General features: G+C 47.3%; 1 protein-coding gene across 1 annotated transcript in view; it reads left to right on the forward strand.

Moving 5' to 3' along the window:
- The window catches only part of Ksr2 (kinase suppressor of ras 2), a 372315-nt gene that overhangs the window by 338655 nt on the left and 13341 nt on the right, over window positions 1-20319 (forward strand). Inside the window, 3 exon segments of the mRNA XM_085837085.1 lie at window positions 7696-7792; window positions 9120-9253; window positions 17146-17277. Coding sequence (XP_085693211.1) covers window positions 7696-7792; window positions 9120-9253; window positions 17146-17277 — 363 coding nt within the window.

Consider the following 20319-nt stretch of genomic DNA (forward strand, 5'->3'; position numbering starts at 1 on the left):
GAATAAAAAAAAAATCCGTTTTGGAAGTCAGATGTGCAGATGGGACCTCTGAGTTAAAATCCCAGTGCAGGCAGGGCAATATTCTCCCAGGGACTCCTGGGAGGGATCTTCTTCCTGCTTCTCTGGCAGTCGCCTTCCAGAATCTTCTGAGCCAGTACTTATGGTCTAGATCCATGATGCATTGCTCTGGCCTCATCCTCTCTCAGAGCTGCCTCTGGCTCTTCATTCTCTTTCCATTGGAGCCACCAGATGGTGCAGAATTGTCCCATCACCTTACCTTAAATTGGTCACATCTGCAGCATCCTTATATGCCATGGACAGCACTCAGTGGGACACTGGTTTGGGGGGTCTCTGTGTGAGCTCTTAGAAGTGGCTGACCTCCAAAAACACCAGCATTGTCCTCAAACCCCACCCCCTATCATCCACACCCGCTCTGGGTCCATTGGGCTTGCTGGTGAGCAGACAGGCATGGAGAGAGATGTGAATCCCTTTCATGGCTACTGTCTGGGTCAAGTGTGGCCACTTTAAACCAAGACCCTTAAAGGTTGACCCTGCTGGATGAGCTGGTCCCATTCCTGACAAGCCTATGGCAGACGAGCTTACAACACAGATTTTCCAACCCAGGGCCATCTTTGCTAACAGTTCATTGCACTTCTCAGATCAAAAAAAAAAAAAAAGTTCAAGGTAGCCTTGGGGCTACTGCCAGAAGCCAGGCTGGGAGAGGTAGGTGGCTTGCAGAGAAGGCAAAACCCTAGCAGTCTTTGTGCCTCTTTTAGGAGAAATGATTTGGTTACCCAAGAGGGATATGTGGATATACATGTGTGCATGTATATGTACCAAGAGGTGTGCATGGATACACACATGCATGTGAGTGCATATGTATATACACATACTGTCTCAGAAACTAATGGAGGACTGGTTAAAGCCCCTAGCCACTGAAGCACCTTCTCTTGACCTCCAGACTAACCGCTCCCAAGCACGCAGACTCCATTCATCTTCATTGTCCTAGCGGATGGTGGCAGAGATGTCATAGCTGTACTTACTGAAGATCTATGTGCCCCAGGGTCTCAGAAGAAGATGCTGTGAAGCAAGCAGTAGGCTCCTGAGCCAAGTGCCATGCAAGGGCCCTGGTTCCCATTGCCAGCTCTGGATGAAGGAGAGACATCTGCACAGCCATGGACTTAGCAGCACTGGGCACACTGCCCAATATATGTGTGGGTTAGCTTTAATGGTCTCAACTTGATGCAACCTAAAGTCACATGGGAAAAGTCTCAGTGAGGGACTGTCAGCACAGGTTAGCCTGTGAACATGTCTATGGGGAGTTGTCTTGATAATTACATGACATGGGAAAATCTACCCTGAATGTGAACCATACCCAGTCTGGGACCTGGACTGTGTAAGAGGTGGGGGGATATGTTTCCCCTCTCTCCACTCCTGATGGTAGATATGGCATAATCTGCTTCCTCCTTGACCATTCTCAGTGATGAGCTATGACCTAGAATTGTAAGCAGGAGAAACCCTCCCTCCCCTGTGTTGCTTTTTGTCAGGGAGCCACGGCCACAGAAACAAAACTAGAACAACACAGAACCAGCCTGAGTCTTCTGGTGAACACATAGGGCATTCTTCAGCCATTTAAAGAGGAGACTCTTGCATTCACAATCCACCAGTGAGCCTGCAGACACTATGCCCAAGGAAGGAGACAGACATGGAAGATGAATACGTTTTTACAGGAAAACCTTCAAAGGCCCTGCTCAACCAAGCATGGTGATTCACATCTGTAATCACAGCACTTGGGAGACTGAGGCAGGAGGATCTGGAGTCCCAGGCTAGCCTGGATTACACAGAGAGGCACTCTCTCAAAATGCACAGTCTGGGGATGTAACTCAATGGTACAGCGCTTACCTAGCATGCATAAATTAGATCTCTGCACTGAGGCAAAGAAGGAAAAAATTCACACTCTTAGAAAAGTGATGTGAGCTGGCCAGAGACCAGGGATGGGTGAGGGGCCTGGAGAGATGCTGGTCTAACAAGATAAAATGTCTTAGAACTAAGGTCAAGGTATCCATTGTTGTCATGGTAACTGGCTGATACATTTGTGTGTGTGTGGGGGGGGTGTGGGTGTGGGTGTGTGGGTGTGTGTATGAGAGAGAGAGAGAGAGATCATCACTAAGAACAGTGTTTATTATTAGCCCAAGATTAGTATTTAAAGTTCTGCATATGCTAATAATCTTGAATTAGTCACTCCACAATGTTTATATTCATCAAAATCTATTGTATACAATAAATAAATGCAAGTTTAAACCTGCTTATTGAAAAGAATCATCTCAGCCGGACCAGGTGGCCAAGGGCTATAATCCCAGTTATTTAAGGGGTTGAAGCAGGAAGGTCCCTGGGTTATAGAAGGATCTGAGGGGTAGCCTGGACAACTTAGGGGTACCCTACCTCCGAGAACTGGGAATGTACCTCAGTTGTAGGGTGCTTGCCTGACCTGCCCAAGGCCCCTCTCCAGTGATGATGACACAAATCCCTTTTGACACTTGTTTTCCTTTGTGGAGTAGAGCTGAGACCACACTGTGGTGACAGGAGATGCCCTCCATGGGCACAGGCACTGTTTGTTTATGTGCTGCCAAGAAAGACAGACAGCACCCATGGTATTCTGCCCGGTGACTTACTGCAAGGCACACACGCCCTGCTCTCTGAGATGCTAAATGTGAGTGTGCACCTTGGAGTCTTTGAAATGGCATGAAAATGTTGCCCCGCCTCCTGGCAGAGATGCTGGCTTCATATAAAGCCCTCAGCATGTGTGAACCCTATCTCACAGATGAGGATACTGTGGCTCCCCTCAGGTCATGACGTCATGAAGCTGGCTGTAAACAACCGGAGAGATGTGAGGTTACTTTGTATCTTTTGCTCTCCAGCAGCATCTTCTTTCAGAGAAAAGCTGGGAGGTGTGTGTGTGTGTGTGTGTGTGTGTGTGTGTCTGTGTGTCTGTGTGTCTGTGTGTCTGTGTGTGTGTGTGTGTGTTGACATGTGGCTGTGTGAGTGGGTAGGTTTATCCTTCCCACCCTGGATCTCAGTATCTGGTCTTGTAAAATAGGAAGAGGACCCAGACAGACCTCGCAGGATTTATGGAGGTCACACTGATCCCAAGTGTGCAGACTCACATCTTCTCTGGCCCATCCTCACATCCCCACTGTCCCAGAAGTGTTTGTAAGGTTCCCAGGGTCAGCCTCATTCCAGGCTCTGAGCCAGCCGGTTCCATAGACATTTGAGCTGACTGGGTTTTCTCCCCTCGGCCATCGGCCATCGGAGAGGTCAACATTGGTGGGAGCTCCATCTTGTTCGTTGTTTGTTTTGTTTTGTTTTGTTTTGTTTTGAGACAAGGGCTCTCATGGCCAACAAGCTCAGAAGGCTGCCTGTCTCTGTCTCCATTATGCTGAGATTACACAGTGTAGGTTCTGGGGATCAAACGAGCCCAGGTTTTTACAGGGCAAGCATTTTACCTCCTTAGCCGTCTCCCCAGGTCTTCTCACATACTTTTTTAAGTTTTTTTTTTTAATCAACTGAAGACCCACAGGCAAAAGTGTCCATCTCATCAGGGCAGAATAGGGTAGCTCTGTTCTCAGCTCTCAGATCTAAACATGCAGCTTTTCCTTCCAAAGCAGCTCTTCTGATACATGGACAGGTATATACAGAGAGACAGACAGATACAGAGACACACGGACACATTCAGAGGCACACATAAATACACAGAGACACTGGCACCACTCTTCCGGCTTCCAGCACACAGGCTAAGAGTGGCCTCTTCCAACAGTCTCAGGAAACTACTTCCATACGGTGAGCTTCACCCCGCTGTCTGCTGTCATGTGTTCTATTCATTTTACATAGCCATGTGACCATGTGTTGTCAGGTGGCTCCTTCATCGCGTCCCCAGTTTCTGTTGATGAACACAGATTGTCTTAGCTTCCACTGCTGTAATAAAGTGTAATGGATCAGGCGGCTTATAAAGAAAAGAAACTTTGTCATCTGTTGGAAAGATGACGTCTGAGACCCAGAGGCCAGCTCACTCCAGCTTTGGCAAGGACTCAGAGTGTTGCAGGCAGCCACCTTCACACTGTGTCCTCCCATGGTGTCAAGTCGCTGGTTGAATTTTCTGGTGCAACTTTCCTAAGGCTCCCCCTCACCATCTCTGTAGGTTCACACCTCTCCTGGCCATCACACTGGGAGTCAAAGATATCGGCACAGGAACTGGAGTCTACAGTTATTTAAGACTCTTACAGATTACTTCCAGGCTGGGACAATGGTAGAAGTGTAGACAGACTTTGGCTACCCTATAGGTTCTTCTTTCTTCCATCCATTTAAACCCCTAACACTAGATAGGCGGGATAGAGGGGAAAGAGGGTGCCATTATCATTAGCTACTTCCTGCTGATTCAGTGCATCGAGTTCCTTGGGGCAAGTTTGATCTTTGCCATCAGGATATCTAATTTTTTTTTTTTGTTTCTTCTTTGTGCATGACTATTTAACAAACAACAACAAACCGCCACCAACCAGTTGGGACCCTAGCATTTATAGAACATCAGAAAAGTCCCCAGGATTCCAAATGTCACACAATTGCAGGAACTATCTGGAGCTGGCAAAATCATGCTCCTTCTAGAACAAGAGGCATATCAGTCAGCTGCTATGGACAGTCTGAAGCAGCCCCATATCCCACACCTGGGATTAAAAGAAAAACATATTCGTGTACTATTTCTGTGTTTTGTTTTTTTGTTTGTTTGTTTAAAGAAATGGAGATTCTCACAACATGAAAGCTATTAGAATTTTTATTATGTTGTAGTTTGTATCTGAGGGTAAATGTGGGTATACCTGTCTGCTAGGCATGTTTCCAGGGGAGGAACTGTTGGCCATGGGCTATCTGCATATTTGGCTTTCGTAGATGAGTCAAATCATGGCTGTACCAGTGTCCACTCTGACGAGCACCCCCAGATAACTTAGCATAGTGAGACAGGAAGCAGCCACTGTCAGTGGTGGCCGAGAAGGGGACTTCACGTGGTCATCCTGAACCATAGATGCTGGGAGTCTTGGAGCCTGATGCAATTATTCTCTCATCTGCGTGCAGGAGGGAGGGCTCGGGTCTATAATGAGTGTAGGTGGCCGCTCGAGAACGAGGTATCCAGGGGAGGGAATCCACCCACGGTCGGTCTTCCATCTCTGATACTTAAATGTCAACAGAGCCAAATTGGCTGCTCAGCCAGCTCTTCCTCCACCTCTGCTGTTAAGGCTCAGCAAACTTGCCGCTGTGCCCGCCAAGAGGGGACACAGCCTTGAGTCATCTCAGACCACTTCCTGCTCATGCACTGGGTGACCTTGAACAGGTGATTCAGCCAGCCTGTGAGTCAGCTGCTCTTGGAACCTCACCCTGGGGGCAGGTGAAGAGACGAGTCCTCAACAAAGATCATGGATATGGAGTGGATGGACAGATGGACAGATAAGACAGATGGACAGGGTAGAGAGATAGGGCAGAAGGGATATACAGGTAAACGTGTCATTTCTCCTTTTGCACCTGTGTGATCACTATTTTATCAATCATAAAGACCTTGAGGACCTACTGTGTGTTGTGCAGGGAACAGTGCCTACATTTTGACACACCTACTCCTGGTGGTGCAGGAAGTCAGTCTCTCTCTCTCTCTCTCTCTCTCTCTCTCTCTCTCTCTCTCTCACACACACACACACACACACACACACACACACACACAACTTTATGATGCAAAAGCCAACTTATTTGTCAGGAGTACCCAGGGTTATGCAGCCCTCATGTGACAGATCAGAAGCCTAATCCCATAGAGTCTGACTTTTGTTCCCTAACCAGTGAGCTGGACTTTCCATCAGATGGCAGACAGCAGGCAGGACTCTATCTCATCCAGTCCTTCTAGTAATCTACAAAGCAGGTTTGTTCTGACAGATGAGGAAGCTACAGCCCAGAGGCACTGGCTAACCCATGCCAAGGCTTTACAGAAAGCAAGATACAGGACAGGGATTTGAACTGGGATTCTCTCTGATACCTAACACTCTCACTTTTACCCGAAGAACACAAATAATCCCAGGCAGGTCCAGTGTGCAGCAAAGGCTGAGCTGACACCAACGGAGCCCAGAGCACTTTAGCAATAAAGCTATAAATGAAAAGAAATGCATTCAAGCTGTTAACCTTATAGAGATGGAAAATTAATTATCATAATAATGGCTTCCACACTTTTTCTATCCAATGCTGGCTTCTGGAGGCTCTACTGGAGACAGAATTCACTCTTGCGTTTATTCACTCACTCATCCCTTTGGTGGCTCCCTGCAGCACCTGGTCTGTGTATGTCAGGAGTCAGGCTCACTGGAAAGGATGAGAAGGAGAAGCAGACAAGATGCAGAGTGAAAAGGTGTTGCTACCACACAATGTCCTTTCCCAGCCTGTCATTCATTCTAAACTACCAGTCCCTGAAACAAACTCAATGAAGCTGTAGATGGGCTTGTATACCCTCCGTCTAGACGGGTGTCCAATTGGGCGCCATTATCCCTACAGACACGCCCTTCCCCACCCCATGAATAGACTGTGCCATTTGCCAATGACACTCAGCACACAGAAGCCACAGCTTTGCTGCTTCTGTCCCCACATTGGGACTCCCAGCTGGGACACATGGCAGACAGTGTAGTCTGAGCGGTGTGAGGGACCTAAAGTTATTTGTGTATGACAGCTTTCCCTTGAGATGTGAGCCAGGCATGGTGACACACAGGCCTGTAATCCCAGCAGCTGAGAGGCTGAAGTAGGAGGACCATGAGTTTGAGGCCAGCCCGAGCTGTATAGTGACAGTCTGTCTCCAAAAGGGCTAAGGGGGAACTGGAGACTGTTCGGTTCAGTGCTGGCCTTATAAGCCTGAAGGGCTGATTTTAATCTCTTGGAACCTGTGTAAAGAAATATGCATACTCTCAGTGCTAGCAAAAATGGATGGATTCCCTGGGACTCAACAACCAGCCATCCAAGCCTACATGCTGAGCCTGAACTTACTTAGACCCTACCTCAAAAAACAAAAAAACAAAAACAAAAACAACCCCACAGTGGCTGGCACCTGAGAAATGACAGCAAAAGTTGTTATCTGGCCTCCATATGCATGTGCACACAAGTACATGTACATCTGTATACACACGTGTGCCTGCCTGTACACACGTGAACATGCATACACTGCACGTACACACATACACATACTCATATACTCACATTCACACACACACGTTCATACACACACACATACGTACATACATACACACACACACACACAGCAGGGTAGGTAAGCCTACTGTCTTCTCTTAATCACTGTCTATTCTTGTAAAGAGACACCATGACCAAAGCAAATACATGAGAGGCCATTCTTATTCAACCACCCCGGGCACTTCTGGACCTGGCTAGATTTTGCAGGCGTCTACATGGCAGGAAGCACCTGGCATCCCTCAAGAATCTACACGGACATCTTTGCAGGTCATCACCCCAGAACCAGCTCTGGGGTTCAAGTACAAGGCCTCTTACTGTCCCATGGACATCATGGTGACACATCGGCTCAGCTCTTTGTGACCTCTGATGACTGATGTATGTGGACCATCTTTCTCACCACTAACGGTCATTTCCCTGGATGATCTTGTTCTTTTTACCTTGCAGCCTCTGTAAGGGACGGACACTCTACTCTGTGGTGAGGGATGCCAAGATTGTCTTGGATGTCAACAAAACCAGGCAGATCGCGCAAGAGATTGTAAAGGTACTGTGAGTTGTAGGCCCCCTACCTGGACTTAGAAAGATTCAGCCCCCTCTCACCAACCCTTCAAGGATCCTAAGACCTAGGGTCTGTGTTAAACCACCAGTCTGGATCTCAGTGACATTAGATTTAGTCTGAAAAACACCAGGTGGTGTGTACAAAGAATCTGTGAAAATACAGCCCTTAGGAATACTGTCCCAAATGTGTTTTCTGGCTAGCATCTCATAACCATGACACCTAGGTACAGGGAAAGGCCAGCGAGTATTGGCGAGCCCCACAGCTATCTTAGATAGTAGATCCATTCCTTCCAGGTCACTCTGATAGAAGGGAGGCTCATTTTTGTCTCATGGTTTAGATCATTGTCATAAGAATGATAGGGGATAGCAGCCCAGTTCATAATGACGCTCTGGTCATTACGGGACAGAGATGGTTCAATGTCACAGTAGCTCAGAAGGCAGAAAGTGAGACAGGAAATGGTCACAGATAACATTTCCTCAGAGACCTGCTCCAAGTAGCCCTGTTTCCTCCAGTAGGCTCCACCTCCCCAGAACTTTATAAAGCAGTCACCAGTTAGGTGAAAACATTCACCTGAGGGGGACCCTTCAGATTCAGACCATTACCATTAGCAACAGTTATACCCAAGTCCTGGAATTCCCATGAACACTCAGTCATCTTGTCTCTCTAAAGCCAGGGAAGCATCAAGTTGCCGAGTGTTGCTCTGAATGAACTCAGATAAGCCATCCGAAGTCTCCCAACAGCTGCCTTCTTGGTGGGTTGGATTCAGGTTCTCAGTTCCCATCAGAAGTTTTTGGAGTGGGCTATAAGAGCACAGATATGGGAACTGCTCACCGAGACAAAAAAACTAAAAAATTCTAAACATTTTCTAATTGTTTACTCTTGAGCTAGGCCGCCAATGGTTCTCCCTCTGTGTTCCAGATGCGGGGTCATGAAAGGTCTCTTGAGTGTCTCAGGTCATTCTTTGTGGCTGTGTTCTGAGGGACAGAGGGAGCAAGGCCCCTTTAAAATGGAATTGAGGAGAAATGGCTCATGGGACTCCTTTCTCTAATGTCCTCATCCTTTCTGGTGTCCCTACTCCCCTCCCCCCAAACCCCCACTCCCGGGACGCTTTTCCTTCCTTTATTCTACAGGAAGCAGATTGGCTCCAGAGACAGCTTTGCAGGGATCTGGGGGTGATGGTGGGCTGTGACCCACATGCACTTAGCCCTCCAAGCTCCATGGGTGGACCCTACATCCTTGAGGCTCCAAGCAAGGGTAGCAAGGAAGTGCCGGGGTTATCTCTAAGGAGTCTCTGTCTCCTTGTCGCTTACAGGGCATGGGTTACCTCCACGCCAAGGGGATCCTTCATAAGGATCTCAAATCGAAGAACGTCTTTTATGACAACGGCAAAGTGGTCATCACAGACTTCGGGCTCTTCAGCATTTCCGGGGTGCTGCAGGCTGGCCGGTAAGAGGTGACAGGTGACAGAGGGGTTCTTGATAAATGAGCATCACAGGATGGGAGCACACCCCAAATGTCCTGAGTGACTCAGATTGGGGGTTGAACCTCTCTTGGTTGTGGAAAATTGTGGCTAGGCTCCCATGCCAGTCAGAGTCGCCAAAGTCATTCTCTTGATCCTGTGAGCCTTGCTTGTTTGTCCTGAAAGTAGCACTTTTGAGAGCGTGCCATAAAATCCCTAAATCTCACAAACTCTTGACCTGGGCTGGAGGGCTTTCCTCTTTTGCCTGGGGAAGGGGTTGGCTTTCCTAGGGTGGGTTCAGCTAAGCCCTAAGCTCCAAGCTGTTTTAGGAATTCATTTTAGTCCAGCAACCAAAGACAGCGATGGTTTTAGGTGCCAGGTGGGGTTCCAACAGTTCTTCACTGTGGCTGTGGCCAAGGTAAGCAGTCTCTGAATTTGAGTTTATTTGAAAATGCCTCCCTTCTAGCATCCTTGTAAAGATAAAACAGGAGAATACAGGACAAGCATCCAGCACAGGACCCTGAGTAGCATCAGACACTGGGCAAATAGCTGTCCTGCTGTGTTGTAATTAGCATGCATTTGCATATACCTCCCCAGGATCACCCAGGGAATGATTAACCATCTTTAAGTAATTAACTCTCAGAGGCCACTCACCCTGGAGCCAGCCACACTGAGTCAACCATGCGAGAAACAGCTTGATCCCAAATAAACAGCCTATAACTCAAAAGGTCTGCCCTCTCGGATTTTAATTTGGAGTGTGTGCTGTGTACACACGCACCGTGCATGCATACATCTTAAATTCCTGCATCATCTAATGAATGGCCTCTCTCCATGGGGAGACAGCGCTGTGATTTTTTTTCTCATGGTGTTTAACTTTCTGCTATTCTGGAGAGCCACAGTTCTCTGAGGGACATCCTCCTGTCTTCCCAAAGGACTTTATCCCTGCTGTGAGCTACCTTTGAATTTGAGCCAGAATGCTTGAAATTTAACAGAACATGACATAAGCTGTATCTGAGTGGTGTACTAACATACAGCAAGCAGCCTTGGTTTCTGTGTTCAGGTGTCACACACAAATACACACACACATCCAAATGGAATGTTCCAGGTTCTAAAACTACGGCATGAAGATACGTAGAGGGAAGCAAACAGATCAGTAGACACAAGGAGAGAGTGAGTCAGTGAAGGAGCAGGTATGGCTCCTTTTTTCCTCTGGCCCCACAGCAGTACCAAGGTCCCTGGCTTATTGAGAGAATCATACCTACTTTTGTGTGCCAGGACCCAGGAGTCAGAGCAGGGTTAGGGACACAAATGGTGACGTCACTATGAACCCAAGTATTTACATGGGACGAATGGAGGCTGGATAAGTGTTTTCTTTAACTAGATTTGGAATTGGTCAAAACATTAGATCCGTCCCTCCTGGTGACCTGTTCCTCACTGTGAACAGAATACCTGGCCCAAACAGCTTAAGGGAAGAAGGATATATCAAGGTTCCCAGATTCTTGCATTCAGCATGGCTGCTTGGTCCCATGCTGTTGGGCAGGCATTTTGGAGGCAGAGCCCAGGTGGAAGAGAAACCTCTCTGCCTCATGGCTGACAGGAAGTGGGAAATGACAGACAGTAAGTAGCTGGGGATGACTCCCTGGGAAACTCATGGCACCCCATGACTCACTTCCTTCAGCGAGGTTCTGCCTAGTTGAACCTCCCAAAATAATACCACTGTCTGGGGACCAAGCCTCCAACAGTGAGCCTTTGGGGACCACTTCACAGTTACAATGTAACAGTGAGCCTTTAGGGACCACTTCACAGTTACAATGTATTGCTGAGCCTTTGGGAGTCACTTTACAGTTACAATGTAATGGTGAACCTTTGGGGACCACTTCACAGTTACAATGTAACAGTGAGCCTTTGGGAACCACTTCACAGTTACAATGTAACACCTGTCTACATCTGCCTGCCTACCTCACTGAGGAAGGTAGGAGTGAGAGTCTCTGACTATATTCCTCTTCTGCTCTGTTGCTGAGACCACACTGCAGAGCTGGGGAAGAGGAAGAGGGAAACTTGGACACTTTTTCCTTCCACTCCTCCTAGAGACCTCAGTGGGGGGACCAACCAGGAAAGGAATCCAGCCAAGTTAAAGACAAGAAGTCTTCTTGCCTTGTCCAGACAATGGTCACTCCTTCACCTCCAGGTGGGAACCCTGGCTGTCAGCACGTGTCCATCTAGTGTCAGGATAGGTAGTAGATTTTCAGAAACAGTGCCAATCAGGAGCTAGCAGGAGACCCCATTGAACATGGAACATTTGGAGCCCTGCCCAGCAGCCTGGGGATGGATGCTGGGAGCTGAGCTAAGAAAAGAGTCAGAACTGTGGGCAACAACAATACTATGAAACCTAAGTTCCCAAGTCTGTGTCTCTGTTCAGCTAAGCAGCACATGGCCACTGAGAGCTTTGTGGGGTACTCATCAAGTGGGGTTACTCTAGTAAGGTAGCAAGGTGGGGTGCTGATGAAGTACACGGGTAATATTTTTTCCTGTTTCTTCGGCTTCAAGATCAAGGCCTTGCTGACTATTTCTGCAGGTTTATAGATGTCTACTGTGTCCTTGTATCATCTCTCAGATGGATTGAATTGGGGGGAGGCAGCCTATTGTGGGTGGGGCCATCACTGGGCTGGTGGTCCTGGGTTCTATAAGAAAGCAGGCTGAGCAAGCCAGTAAGCAGCACCCTTCATGGCCTCTGCATCAGCTCCTGCCTCCAAGTCCCTGCCCTGTGTGAGTTCCTGTCCTGACTTCCTTTGATGATGAACTGTGGCTTGGAAGTGCAAGCTGAATAAGCCTTTTCCTTGCCAAGTTTTTTTATTTTGGCATTTCATCACAGTAATAGCAGCCTTGACCAAGACAGAAGTTGGTACCAGAAGTAGGGTCTTTCCCTGAGGCCTCCACTCCCCTTATTTCATTTTGAAGCAGGTCTTTCCTTAAGTGCTTTATCTCCTTGAGCATAGGACTCATTACACTCCATCACACTTGCTGGTACTCCTCTCTTCTCTAACTGTCCCTTTGTATTTCTCTTTGTCCAGCTTCCTCCTTTTCCTTATAGATCTGCAGGATCTCCCAAGGCCATTAATCTAAAACTCTTCAATTTGGCCTCAGGCAGATTTTAGGACAAGGAATAAAAACAGCTGCATTCTTTGCCAAAACATCACAATAACAACGTCCAGGTCACTTACTAATGTTCTTCCCCTCTGGAACTTCATGAGGTGGGCCCACAGTTCAAATTGCCCTCAGCACCGTCTTTCTTGCTCCCACTAGGAGAGCTCATTAGCCCTCCTTAAAATGCCCAAATCCTTTCCTAGTCTAGAGTCCTCCACATTCCTCCAACAAACAGCGTGGTCAGGCCTGTTGCAGCAATACCACAGTCCCTGTGTGGTGGTTTGAAGAGATATGGCCTCTATAGACTCTTATGTTTGAGTGCTTGACCCATAGGGAGTGACACTATTAGGAGATGTGGCCTTGTTGGAGGAAGTGTGTCTCTGTGGGGGCAGGCTTTGGGGTGCTCAAGCTACATACACACACACACGTGTGTGTGTGTATATATATATATATATATATATATATATATATATATATGTATATATGTATGTGTATATAGTATATGTATATAATTATATATAATATATGTATTATACATAGACACACACACACACACATATACATATACCTGCCTAGCCATCTTCCTAGTGTGTACATGCACACACTAGGAAGATGGCTAGGCAGGTAAAGGCCAAACCTAATGACCTGAGTTGAGTCCCTGGGATCCACATGGTAGGAGAGAACCAACTCCCACAGTTGTCCTCTGACTTATACACACACACACACACACACACACTACCTCCCACCACCTACAAATAAATTAAGAAATAAATTTCAAAGGTTTAAAAAGTAAATACATGACACAAAGAATAAATTACTGGCATATATTCATTGTACCAAACAATGGGTTTCATTGTGACGGTCACACATCTCTGTATCATGTACTTCCCTCAAATTTAGCCTCCAATGGCCCTCTCTGTGCGTCTCCATTCTTTCTGGTCCCTTCTCTTTCCCCAGTAGTGCCTCTTTCTGCTTTCATGTCATGTAAAAATTTTATGTCATTATTTTTATGTCATATCAATTAATGAGCCTACAAGTCCTGCCTTTAGTGATAGTCACACTGAGAGTCTAGACTTTAACATGAGAATCTGAGGGACCATCGGAGTCCATAACAGCACAGGATAGATGACAGATAGGGACTTGCATTCAGTGAGTATGCACCTGATATCCTGAGCCTATGGAATGGGTAGAGTGGTGGGAACAGGACTTCATATAGAGTAGCAACAGTACTCCAGACCTTCTGTCCAGGATGTGAAGGGCTGAGTGGGGTCTTTCTCCTCAGGGTTGCTGTCTCCCAGAACACCCCAGAGAGCTGCAGCAAGGGGGTCTAGCATCAGGAGTGACCACAGAGATGTGGCATACTGCAGCTACTTACCACGATGACACCCTAGGCTTAGCCAAGATGAGCCCTGTGTTCTTACCTGTATGGGCAAGAGAGTATTCCTCAGGGGGTGTCTTAGTCAGGGTTTCTATTCCTGCACAAACATTATGACCAAGAAGCAAGTTGGGGAGGAAAGGGTTTATTCAGCTTACACTTCCATACTGCTGTTCATCACCAAAGGAAGTCAGGACTGGAACTCAGACAGGTCAGGGAGCAGGAGCTGATGCAGAGGCCATGGAGGGATGTTCTTTACTGGCTTGCCTCCTCTGGCTTACTCAGCCTACTCTCTTATAGATCCAAGACTACCAGCCCAGGGATGGTCCCACCCACAAGAGGGGCCTTTCCCCCTTGATCACTAATTGAGAAAATGCCTTACAGTTGGATCTCATGGAGGCATTTCCTCAACTGAAGCTCCTTTCTCTGTGATAACTCCAGCTGTGTCAAGTTGACACAAAAATAGCCAGTACAGGGGGTTAGCTTACAAGCACGGCGAGTCTGACAGGTAGCATGGCATACAGTAGGTCTCAGCAGAAGAAGACCTGCCTGGACTGGAAGCAAAGAGGTGCAATGATGCAGATCCCTGCAAAACAGCTGTTCTGCCACCCTCAAGAAAAAGTGTCACTTAAGATGCCAGCCCTGCCATACCAGCCGCAAACAGCCCGTTATTAATCATAATAATAACCATAATGAAGATGATTTGGGCTTGTCATTGGTGGGCCAGTTGCCACGGGAACAGGACACCCTGGGGTGGATGTACTAATCCTGCCTCCTAACCCTCTCCCAGGCATGTGCCTATGCCAGCCCCAGGCTAATGACATTTATCTGCCTGACACACCCTCTCCTGTCCCAGAGGTCCACAGTCCACCAGCCTTGGTAGTCCTGGCCATGCCTGGAAATGGTTGTCTAACTCATTTTCAGTTCTGTCTTCTGCCTTAGACATTCTTACTTTGGACTGTCATCTAAACTCCATCCCTGAGTTCTCCAGATAAATGGATATATTTGGTGGGAGGGGGGATGTAGTATGCAATCATTTCTACCCAGTAATCACATAGCCCTAGCCCTGGAGGCTGACAGAACCCTAAACTAGACACTCTCCTATTGCCGTAGTTATCTGAAGTATAAATGAATGTGCCCATTGGCACATGGAAAAATAGAGACAAGAGTCTTCCTGAGACATCACAGCTAATAAGCACCAAATATATTGCTAAGTCTTTATGTGCCAGTAGGTATTCTTGACTCTAGAAGAAAGATGCCATTCAATTCTGCCAACCTCAGGGTTTGCTGGAGGGTCTGGGCCCTCCATACTAACAGGAGACACATAGTATAATGTTCTTTGTTCTCAATAGAGGAGAAATTCTTGACACTGGAATCTGGATCGTTCTCTTCTCTAATGTGTATTAACTGGGTGTCTTAGTTAGGGTTTTACTGCTGTGAACAGATACCATGACCAATGCAAGTCTTATGAAGGACATTCAATTGGGACTGGCTTACAGATTCGGAGGGTCAGTCCATTATCAATGTGGGAACATGGCAGCATCCAGGCGGGCATGGTGCAGGCAGAGCTGAGAGCTCTACATCTTCATCTGAAAGCTACTTGTGGAAGATTGACTTCCAGGCAGCTAGGGAAAGGGTCTTAAATCCAAGCCCACAGTGACGTACCTACTCCAACAAGGCCACACCTCCCAATAGTGCCACTCCCTGGGCTGAGCATATACAAACCATCGCAATGGATAACTTTCAATGGGAGCTATTCTTTCTGCTCATGGACCTGGAAACATCCCTCATTGCTATAGCTAGGGTGTGTGTATGTGTGTGTGTGTGTGTGTGTTGCTTCCAGAAACTACTGGGTGGAGACCAGGGGTCTCAATGAAACATGGTACAATGCATAGAAGAGCCCCACCTGACAGAGAAGCGTCTGTGGTAATCTAGAGCACTGAGGATGAGAAGCCTCGCATTAGAATAGATTTAACAGTGGCCATCTGACTGCCCCTGGCTCCTGGTATAGGAATACAGGCAGTGGATGAACAGCCCCTGTGCTGGATAGAGAGGTAGCCCAAGCAGATTCCCCCAACCCCCAAATTCACATACAATAGCGAGCTGAAGCTTAGTGATATGTAGTCCCAGCTCAGTCTCCTTCCTTCAGCCGCTGACTAGGGATCTTTCAAAAGCTGCTTATCCAGATGGATCTACTGTGTATCCTCTGAGAAGAGAAATAACTTGGAGAACTCTACATCTAGGCTGTTCCTAGCCCCTCTCAGCCAACTAGCAAATACATCAGCAAGTCTGGAACCCTGAACCCCCAAACTCCTGCCACCTCATTAAGAGTTTTCTTCTGTTTGCCCAGGGTTTCTAAGAGTGCAGGCATTGAGAGGATTTTAAGGAGAACAATGAACAAGCGCTTTCTAGCTTCGTTTTAATGTGTATTGGAAAAATACTAGTTTCTATTTATGGCTGTGGTCAAAGTCATTTATTAAAATATATTTAAGTTGTTTTATTTTTTTTAAAAAAGAATTGGTTTTCGTAAATCATTATCTAGATCTGGGCTGCTAGCCAGACAGGTGTAGCTGTGTAGATCCAACCTTAATTAAAGTGGAATCAGGGGCTGTGAGCTGCTCTGTGGGTGAAGGTGCCTCCTGCCAAGCCAAGTGACCTGAGTTCGATCCCTGAGACTATCACGCTAGAAAGAGAGAACTGATTCCTGCAAGTTGTCTTCTGATCACCACGTGAGCACTGTGTGTGTGTGTGTGTGTGTGTGTGAGTGAGTTACACATTAAAATAAAATTAAGAATTTAAGGTGGAATTAAATTAATAGCTCACTCCTTGGGGCTGGTGAGATGGCCCAGCAAATTAACATGATTATCACCAAGCCTGAAGACTCAAGTTCAATCCTCAGGACCCACACAGGAGAAGGAAACCAGACTCCAGCCCTCTAGCCATGTGTCAAAAGCACATACACACACACACACACACACACACACACACAGAGAGAGAGAGAGAGAGAGAGAGAGAGAGAGAGACAGAGAGAGAGAGAGAGAGACAGAGACAGAGAGAGACAGAGAGAGACAGAGACATAGGGAGAGAGAGACAGAGAGAGTTAGGGAGAGAGAGAGCGAGAGCAAGAGAGAAGACAGTAACTTGGAGATTATGAGTGTACTCTACATTCATGTACAAGTACAGTGGGTTATACTTGGACTGGCCTCCATGAATCCTCTCTCTGTGCCTCACCCTGGGTCTCAGGCTCACTGGAGGGTCAAGAAATGCTCTTGGAGGAAGGTAGGAAACCCCGACCAAGGTGTTTCTGGGACTTGCGATCAGTGCTACAAAACACGCCTCATCTTGGTTTTGCCTCTCCAGGCGGGATGACAAACTGCGGATCCAGAACGGCTGGCTATGCCACCTGGCCCCAGAAATCATCCGCCAGCTGTCCCCTGACACAGAAGAGGACAAGCTCCCATTCTCCAAGCACTCAGATGTCTTTGCGCTTGGGTAAGAGTGGACCACACCCCTGCCTTTGACCTCCATGGTGTGTGGGTGGGGCTACTGCCTAGTGACACCTTTGGAAGAGACAGGGTACATGTTAGCAAGGACAAGGAGATAGGGCTTCCGAGTAAGCCTGAGAGTGGAAAGAATAACTGTAACACATTTGTCTGTCTGGAGTCTAACCAATTTTCCAGCCATGGCAAGTTACCCTATTCATTCACTCATTCATCCATCCATTTTGTTCATTGTGTATCGATTCATTGTTACATTGTTGCAACATTTGTGCACCAATTGGCCAATGAGCCAATTCCAAGATGGTTGCCCGTGCTCACTCAGCTGTGGTCAGTTCTCCACCCTGCTACTCCAGGAGGCTGCCCAAGCATGCGCCCAACATGCCAACGAAGGGCCTTGTTGTAATTACGAGCTTAAGCCTAAGGAATTACACAGCATCACACCCACCAGATTTAAGTTTCCTTTTTTGAATGATGTTTTTACATGCAACAGGATGCTCTGGCATGTTTGTACTTTGCATGATGATGGAGACCAGGGAAATTCACATGTCTGTCAGCTTGCAACTTTCTTTGCCTCCAGAAGCATGATCAAGTTTCCTGAATAGGAGAGCAACTCTAATCAGATGGCGCTGTCTCCTTCCGGGGGTTCCTTGTAGGCAAGCCACTAAGTGCAGATGGCCTTCAAGGACAGGAAATGTCCTCTCTGCCATTTTCAGTTAGGCATGGGTTTTAGAACTTATTTGGCTTCTCCTTTGCAAGGTGCTGGGGATAGGAGCCGGGGCCTTGTGCACATGCTAGGCAAATGCTATACTTCCGAGTGACTTTGACCTCCCTAGGGAGATGTTTCAGTCACTGCTTGTCACACAGTCTTGAGGGCCCGAGTTTCTAACCTTAGTGACTATATTAAACAACAGGATGTCTGGGTGGTAGGGAGGCAGATGCAGAAGGGTCCCTAGAACTTAATGGCTAGCCAATCCCAGCTACTTTTGTGACCCTAAGCCTAGTGAGAGACCCCACCTCAAACAATACAGTGGAGAGAAATTGAGGGGAGATAGCCAACATGACCTCTGACCTCCACACATTTATACAAACTTGCACATGTGTGTTTATAATCACAAGTATGTTTGCATATACACATAAGCGCATAACACATACATACAGAGAGACACACACACACATACACTACCATCAACAGATGAGAAGAAGCAACCAGGAAATTGCTGTACCACATCCCTTAAATAACCTCGCTGTGCCCATCCCTAAAATAGCCCTTATTCATGGGATGGATTTGGAGAGTTGGGAGAGAGTGCTGGGAACACTGACAAGGGAAGCTGCAAGCTTGTAGGTTTTAGGCAATCAGACTTGTCATCCCTAAAGCCATTAGTGAGGCAGTCAGTCTCCTGTAGAAAAGCGCCCCACTGAGCCCTCACCAGCAGCTCCATCCCCCCAACTGTGCATTTTAAGAAGATCTCAGTCCCCAGAGCTCCTCCTTTGAGCCCTTGCGAAGCCATCACTTGCTCTAACTAGTTAATGCCCAGATCTTTATCTAGTTAGATATCATTATCAGGAACCAAATTGCTGTAATTAAGTTGGTATATTTTTACTGTGAATTTAGCGAAAGAAAAAAAATGTAATTAACAAAATGTACTAGAGTCGGTAATTGGTTTCCCACTGGAGTTTTCCGGCTATAACTTTTTTTTTCTTTTCTTGAAAGTGAATTTTCCTCTTAAAAGTTGGGTTAGGAAGGAAGTTTTAATGAGCCTTTTATTGGTGACACTGTTGGATTGCAAAGGACCCCTTGCTCTCAGACTCCAGCCAATTAGGAGCATCCCGTTGCCAGGGAACCTCATGTTCAGGAATGCTTTAGAGCACAGAGAAACCTGTAGAAGTGTACTTGAGCACCATGTTCAGCTTTTCACGTGTATGGTAGCCCGCGGTCTTCACAAACACCTTCCCAAGTTGGCATCACGCTACCCTGGATTGACTGTGAAAAGCAAGGTCAGATGGCTGTGACCTACCGTGTGGCAACTGGTGGCAGAGCTGTGACTCAGGCCAGGAACACCCTCATTCTGTGACTGAGGCTTTGCACCGAGCAGCCCACAGAGCCGGGAGCCAGTCACACTCAAGGTCCCCGCTTCTGTCTGCTGCAGATTAAGCTTAATAAAAACCTATGCAGGAACTGGGGAGATGGCTCAGTCCTGTGTGTGTACCATGCAAATGTGAGGACCCGAGTTCAATTCCTAGAACCCACCTAAAAAGCAGAAAAGGGTAGTACATGCCTGTGATCCCAGAACCAGGAAGGCCTAGACACATAGACCCCTGGAGATTTCTGTCCAGGCAAGATGAGCTGATAGGGTCCAGGCCAGTGAGAGACTCCAAGAAACAAGGTAGAAGCAGTGTGTGGCAGTACATACCTTTAATTCCAGCACACAGGAGGTAGAAGTAGGCAGATTTCTATGAGTTCAAACTCAGTCTGGTCTAGATTGTAAGTTTGAGACTAGCCAGGGTCACATAGAGAGACCCTGTCTCAAATAAACAAGGTGGACATAGCAAGCACTGACACCCGAGGGAGACCTCTGGCATCCGCATGCATGTGCATGTAAGCACATAAGCACAGGCACACGTACATACATGCCCATATCGGCACATGTACACATGGAAGAAAAAGATAGAAGACCATCAGTGAGCTGAAGTCATGGCTTGGGCTCTAGATGGGGCACAGGGGACACGGACCTTGAGTGTCGACAACTGGTCGAAGAGATGTCTGAGTCACCTGGTTTGTTGTAAAAGGCTCGCTCCCTGGTCAGTCCCTTCCTGTGTACCAGAGCCAGCTCACCTAGGCAGGGGATGGTCCGCCGAGCCAGCAAGTCATCAATCAGCCAATCAAAGCATCAGAGTAAAAAGACGCCCTGAGCACTAGGCATGGGGCTCAGCGGGAAGTGCTTGCTTAGGGTGTATGAGGCTCTGGATCCTGTCCCAGCAACTCAAAACCAGGAGCCAATCTCGCCTTCCTCCAAAGACTGTGTCAAGCCGACCT

This window comes from Mus caroli, unplaced genomic scaffold (assembly GCF_978045245.1).
Source record: "Mus caroli unplaced genomic scaffold, Mus_caroli_1 scaffold_4, whole genome shotgun sequence".
Classification (NCBI taxonomy): domain Eukaryota; kingdom Metazoa; phylum Chordata; class Mammalia; order Rodentia; family Muridae; genus Mus; species Mus caroli.